The sequence below is a fragment of the Gasterosteus aculeatus genome, chromosome 1 (assembly GCF_964276395.1).
Source record: "Gasterosteus aculeatus chromosome 1, fGasAcu3.hap1.1, whole genome shotgun sequence".
Taxonomy (NCBI): Eukaryota; Metazoa; Chordata; class Actinopteri; order Perciformes; family Gasterosteidae; genus Gasterosteus; species Gasterosteus aculeatus.
The window spans coordinates 11048282-11055080 of NC_135688.1; the positions used below are offsets into that span (position 1 = coordinate 11048282).

The window sequence follows — 6799 nt, forward strand, 5'->3', positions numbered from 1 at the left end:
TGGGTGCATGTGTGTTTCAGAGTCCAATATGTGCCTCGCTTTGAGTTATTCTTGTATTTCCTTTTCTGCTGAGGTGTGAAACCAAATGCTTGCCATGCAGCTCCACCCCCTGGCTGGCAGAGGGCCAGTACATCAGCGGACCATTATATCCTATCTTTCTCGGCAAGTGACCCGGGTGGGGCGATTGAGGGAGAATATCCGTCTCGGGAATCAACAACTGCTCCGCTACGTCAAGACGATGCGGACAGAAACGGTACAAATTGATGGGCGAGATCTGTAAGTGGCCTCAGATGAGACATCAGATCAAATGGGAGACTTTTTTCTTTTTCTTTTAGCTAGTTGCCTAAATCTCTCCCTGGCTTACCGTTCTGCTTTTATTTTACTCCCTCTATGCGGCTTCTTCCAAGCCCACGCTCCCTGTGTGATAAAACATAGTTGGCTAGACCGACGCCATTAATCTCTGAAAAGACTTTATCAGGAGTCAGGTTTCACATGCATTACCGCTGAGCGAGGCCACACACCCTGAAGAATATAGAGAAATAATAGAAATGGGTGCGCTGTTCATACTCTCTCTTTTACTGTGCATTGCGTATCGTATCTTAGTAATGTGTGTAGGATTTCTTTTCACATTGGTAATGAAAGAACATGTACTTAGATGTGTGTGTTGTATATTCTACACTTTATCTTAGCGCTTTTTGAATCTGTTACAGACTATAGCATTTCATTTTTTTTTTTTTACGCTGCACAAAATACCAAATAGATGCTTTTATTGAACCGCTGAGCTTGATATTCAATGACTTGCAAGTTCTCATATTGGATTTATGACCAAACAATACAGCTCTCCTAAAAATACGCTTCCAGAATATAATGTAGAATTTATGAGGAGAATAATGGCCATTGATTTGACCTTTTGCAGTTGATCCATTCTTTGGTCCAGCGAGCCATAAAACAACTGGCTCATTGACGCACAATCTGGTGTGGTTTGTGAGTGAGTGAGTGTGTGTGTGTTTGTGGTGTGTATTTGTGCATCTGTGTGTATGTTTGCACACATCCATTTGGATTTGCAATGCGGACTTCAGAACAATAAATCGCGCTCCTGACCCCTTGCGAGGGGATGTTGCGCCGTACTGTAATGAATGTCTCATGCCGGGAACTGTTGGAGACCGGTTCAGCTCTCTGCTGCTCCAGCTTCCATGTAAGAGCTTGTCCACAACGAAACTGCAAGGACTATGAAGGACAGAGTGGAGCACAGCATTCACACCGCTTAGGGTTTTAGTAGCACTCTAAATATCACTTCATGCATCCTAAGGTCACGCACTCGACCTCATCTACCCATCAGTGGGTTTTGAGCATGCGTTTAATGCTTTTATGAGCCACCCGCAAATATCCCTGTGGAAAGGACAAGCCCCACCATCATGGTCTGGTAGTATTGGATTGCAGCAGCCACCACCATCACAACTTAAGACGTCTACCGTCAGGAGCATTAGAGGAGCTCAAGGTCTCTAATTGTAAAGTCTGATAGCTGAACCAGGTTGTGCTCATCAAGGTCCTTTTAAGCTGATGCCTGATCGAACAGTATCCATTTGTCTTTATTATTGCAGATAGTTCATTTAATAAGGTGAAGGTCACTGAGTGCTTTACACTTGGTGAGGCACAGGTATTAAATTATTTGAAAATCTCATCTTGGGCTCTGGGAACCAACGGTGGACATTTTTAACATGTGACAATGATTTGCATGTTGGATGATAGAGATGCTACTTCAAGTCTGTGCTGGAGAGAGTGATGGCAAGCGTGACTTTTCACCACGCACACAGGTAATGCCGAAGTAAAATGACAACCAGGAATGTGCTTTTTTGTAACATGAGACATTTTAATGGAGTATTCATAGCGATTTACATCTTTAGCGTTAATCCAGGTAAACAGGCCATTCAGCCTGGTATAAAGAGGTGTGTGTGTGAGTTCTGCTTGCAGCAGCCGTTGTGATGTTGTGGGACTCGCTGATGAGACTTTGTAACCTGGCAGTTTGGGGCTTATCAGTATGCCAGCTGTAAAATCTGCCATGGCTTGTACTGGATTTGGAGTCACTGATGCATGTGGCCTTGGGCAGCAAGGCTCCCTGGATACCAATATTTAATAATTCCATTTGGCTTTATCAGAAATGGCTCCGGTCACCAGACATTTGTCAGCCCCCACTGATGTGTGTCTATGTGTGACTGCAAAATACTGCCTTCATACTGATAAGATGTCAAATGAACTGCCTCTAAAAGGGGAATGATAAGCACAAATGTGCGCTGCAGAAAGTATTACAATTGATATTCATCCCTCCCCTCCCTCTTTAAGCCCATTTCAGGTTGCTGAGAAAAAAAATATATTCTTCCTTTTTGGATGCAAATGCATTAAGGAATAAATAGAAGAGAAGCAGGTCTTCCAGTTGCAGCAGAAGACTAAGAAAAGGACGATAATTTGACAGAAGAAAAACTGTCTCACGGTGCCACTTTAAATCGAGGTGCTTAAGTAAAATTTAATGCGATTGTCCCGGAGCCAAATTAGCTGTCCATATCATAAAGAGCGTGGATTTCAGCCGTCCTCGCTTCCTTCATAATCTCCTTTACTTTACCCAAGCGGCCATTTGCATAAAAAAAGCCAATAATCCTCTATAATCTTACAAAACACATGCATTTTTTTAGCCTCATCCTTTATTCTTTACATTCGGGATCATAATTGCACTTCAGGTTTATACCTCTGCCAGATAATTACCCTGAATCTATCCAAATAAGAATTGCCCAATTCTGTCATATTATAGCCCCCCCCCGCCCAATCACACCGAGTTCCGACATGTCCGCGGGCCGTGTTGCGCTCCCGATCCCTCCAGGACATCCCGCGTCTGGTCCCCGGCTCTCGGCGCGGCCGCTCTCGCCCTGCCCTGACCACCCCTCTCGTTTCCGGACAGCAAGTTGTCATCGGACCGGTCTCTGCGCATCTCCCGCATGCTCTCCTCGTACGTGGGCAAATTCTTCACCTCCTCGTAAGCGGGCAGGTTGGGAGAGGCGAAGCCCCCCAGGCTGTACTCCGGGTACCGGTCCAGCAGGGAGTCCTGGGACGCCGACGCGTGCCCGCGGAAGAGGGAGGGCTCCTCGCTGCCGCCGTCGTGGCGCGGGTTCCGGCGGGGCCGCGGGCAGATGATCCGCTGGATGAAGTAGCCCATGGCGAAAAGCAGCCCCAGGATCAGGATGCCCGACAGCTTCCGCGTGAACCAGCCCACGTTGTCGAAGAATACGTGGATGGGCAGCTTGCAGCAGCGCACCGCGGGGCCGGCGCTGCCGTTCCCGGCCGCGGCGGGCGGGCAGCAGTGGTCGCCGTCGCCGCACTGGACCTCCCCGCAGTTCCGGACGGCTTGACAAGCGGAGAGCAGGCACGCCGACAAAAAGGTGCCAGTGGTCCCGTACACTGTCCCGCCGCTGCCCGGCACACGGGACATCATTTTCTGGATCTCCCCCCAACCCCCCCACACACACACACACACACACTCCCCTCCCTCCCCTCCTAGGTGGAAAGTGCGCGTCGCGTCGCTCGTTCGTGCGTTCCCGCTGTCGTGCAATTTGAATTATCCGTCCAGGTGTTTACAGGTCTGCCTTTGTTTTTCTTTCTTCTTCTTTTGGTTCCAGCTGTGTGCAGATGTAGGCCGATCTCATCTCACAGCCACTGCAGGGCGCAGCTGACCGCAGGTGCCTCTTGGCGGAGGATGACCTGTCTGCTGTAGCGCGGGCGGAGAGGAGTGGAGCCACATCACCGATGAGAAGGGAGTCGTTGTGAGAATCATGAATAATCTCACATCATTAGTAGATGAAGGCATTATAGCCATTAGCTGGAAAGTCCTCACATCAGTGCATCCTGCTGCGGTCCCCCAATCATTTGGTCACAACCTCACCTCAACTGTCCTGGGTCTCAACCCCACCTGCATGTCACCTACTGTGTCTCTTTAAATGCAACGTTTGCTGTAGAGCCCCGTTATTTATATTCTGTTGGGAAACCTGTACATGTAGGGGAGGGGTGGGGGTGTGACAACAAATCTGAATCTTCACGTCCAGTCCTAGAGATCCTTTTACAGTAAAAGCCGCAATGCTGCAATAGATAACTGCTTTATTACAACACACACAGTCCTAAGAATGTCATCTTAGAGTAAAACCAAAATCCACTGCAAATTGAAAACGTAGAAAGAACAAAAATAGTTCTTTTTTTAGGTAGCATTTTACTGTTGCAGTTGTTTGAGGTGGAGCTATAAGCTTAATGTACTACTGGTTGGTAGTTCAATCTGCAACGGTTCCTAATATTTTTTTCGGATGATTTTCCATATTACACTGTATTCTTTTGCTACTAATAAGTCAAGTGTGTGCATAGTACTGGAGTAAATCTACTCAAGGATCCCTACACGTCCTTGACCCTGAAGTGTCCCTAATAAATACCCCTCTCATAAAAAATGTATACTTGAGGTGTGGGTTGCCTCGTGTCCCTATTGGATCTTAAAGGGTGCTGAGTATGACATAAAAACAGAACAATGGAGACGTTTTAAAAATAAAATGTTTTTGTCAAATCCTCATGGTGTGAAATCTGAGGGAGATCCTTTCAAATTACAGAAACATTTCACCTCCTGTCTTCACGTTACTCTTTGTCGTCAGTGTTCTTTCCTCAACACAGGCCTAATGCACAATACACAAAATGTAATTACTGGAGCATAATGACGTGGATTTCAGAAGAAGGGTAACATCATGCAACCTAATTCATGCAGCATCATATTTCTTTCTGTAATCGGCCTCAATTAAGGAAACATGATCTCGGGGCACTTTTCTAACCAAATAAACAAATACACAATCAATAGTCCGTGGACGGTGGCTCTGGAAGAATCTCCTTTCAGTTCCTTTGGTTCGAGGGCTTTCCCAGCACTTCTGCTATTCCGCTGAGCAATAGCAGAATCTTATTGACCTGCTGCTATTTTTGATCACAGCCGAAAGTTCCTGGAAAGTGGGTAAATACTCAGCATAAACTTGAGAGCATTTGGCCTTTTAATCACATCCAAATCTAACCACACACATATATACATACATATATACTGTATACACAGTATATTGTTCTCTTATTTGTCTTCCTTACTCTTTCCATTTCTCCTCTTTCTAAACCATCCATTCTGCCTCTTTTTCCCTTATTCTCTGAAACCCAACACAAAGAGCGGTTCTTACGTGAGCGAGTGATTGAAAAGAAGCAGCTTTTAGCCATCACATCGTACTGTGTACAGATTCTACTATGATGCTGTTATTATTATTATTATTATTATTATACGATTGTACTATTTGGAGACGACTAAATACGTAATCGCTGATCTGCAACACAAAAGGCAACTTTGCTTATGTTTATGCTTATGTTACATTTATTGACAAAATGATTTAAAGAAGGCAACCCCTTGTATGGCTAACAATTAATGCAATGATTAATGTGCTCTGCTGTATGCTTCCATTGTTCTGGTACAACGGTCTCTTGTGTTGTTGCTTAATAATTCATTTTTATGGAGTCCATTAGCCCCGCGCATTGATGAATGGCAAGCGTTCATTTTCACGTGCCGGAGAACGTTGATGTGCGCACCGCCCAACTGTCAATGTCACGGTTATCACGTCGCCATTAATAATGAAACAAGCGGTGCCGTGTTAATGGACGCAGGGACGAATCCTGGTTTGTCTGCACCAAAGCAGAAGTCACAACCTCGGGGTCAGTGCGCTTAAACCAACGTCAGCCCCTGCAGCATCTTTAAGGAAACAATCGGATTGGATTTTCTCATTCAATTCATTCACAGTGTGTCCAAATCGTCGACTGGTACTGTACATCTGCTCTGTTGTGAAAGTGTGTCTAAGCACAGTTGTGTTGGAATTTGCAGCCTACGGGGGATTCATCCGCAGCTATTGGCGCGTCCGCTTTGTGCGTTTGTGTAAAACTGTATCCGTGCGGCTCCAAGAATCAAAGGACACTTGTGTGGGTTTCATCGGTGCCTTCGTCTTCCCATCAGCTTGAACTGTAATAAAAAGCAGGGCCTGCAGTCAGTGGAGATTGTGTGAATTCAGAAAGTCCCACACCGCAGCTATTTCACACCCACGTACTTCCTCTAATCTTATCGCTCTGCTGGCTCCGTCTGCTTCAAGTGTACACGTTGGTGTGTGTGTGTGTGTTGAGAGTATGTTGATACTATGTTTTAGTTTCAGTTTGTTTGTGTCTTTTTTCCCTTTTTTGCTGCGTCCCCGGACTATTTGCATTTGAGAGGGATCCCGTGTGATGTCACGGGGCAGACCTAATGTAAAACACGGTGCAAACCTTGTGCTTTGCATCCTCAGCGGAGCGAGCGCGGATGTGGAAACATCTAGCAAATGTGTTTTGAAAGAAAGAGTTTACCTCTCGCCTTTATGCCGCTTGTTCCCCCAGCATGTAGTTTTTGGCTCGGAGGGAAATCTAAATCCTGACTCCCTTTGAGGAGATACCCCCCCTTTCAGAGGGCAACAACCTTAACAGAAGAGAGAGGGGTAAAAATCCCCTTTCCGTCTCAAGGGGAACTGAGTTGGCAGATTTGTGCTGAGCTGGTCTTTTAGACTTAGTGAATAACTGGATATCGCTGCCTTATAGGCCCTAATACGCTGCAGTCACTTACACAGGTTGGATGGATGTGGCACTGAGGGATTTGACTTTTTGTTTAAATGGGAACTTCATGCTGCCAGCCAAGATGTACGTTTATATGCTGCGTGTCAACCAGTGGCTCTTTACG

At 46.0% G+C, this 6799-nt stretch overlaps 1 protein-coding gene and 1 long non-coding RNA gene across 2 annotated transcripts; one reads left to right on the forward strand and one right to left on the reverse strand.

Moving 5' to 3' along the window:
• The first annotated feature begins 165 nt into the window (after positions 1-165).
• On the forward strand, positions 166-4591 carry LOC144400214 (uncharacterized). The gene is made up of 2 exons (XR_013462157.1): positions 166-276; positions 3666-4591. It is a non-coding gene; the product is annotated as an uncharacterized LOC144400214 (long non-coding RNA).
• c15h3orf80 (chromosome 15 C3orf80 homolog) lies at positions 1850-3666 on the reverse strand. The gene has a single exon (XM_040186404.2). The coding sequence runs from the start codon at positions 3479-3481 to the stop codon at positions 2819-2821; it is 663 nt and encodes a 220-aa protein (XP_040042338.1). The 5' UTR covers positions 3482-3666; the 3' UTR covers positions 1850-2818.
• Positions 4592-6799: the final 2208 nt, after the last annotated feature.

What these genes read in the sequence shown, in the direction of transcription:
- c15h3orf80 (XM_040186404.2), bottom strand. Translation starts at nt 3,481, where the DNA reads ATGATGTCCCGTGTGCCGGGCAGCGGCGGGACAGTGTACGGGACCACT.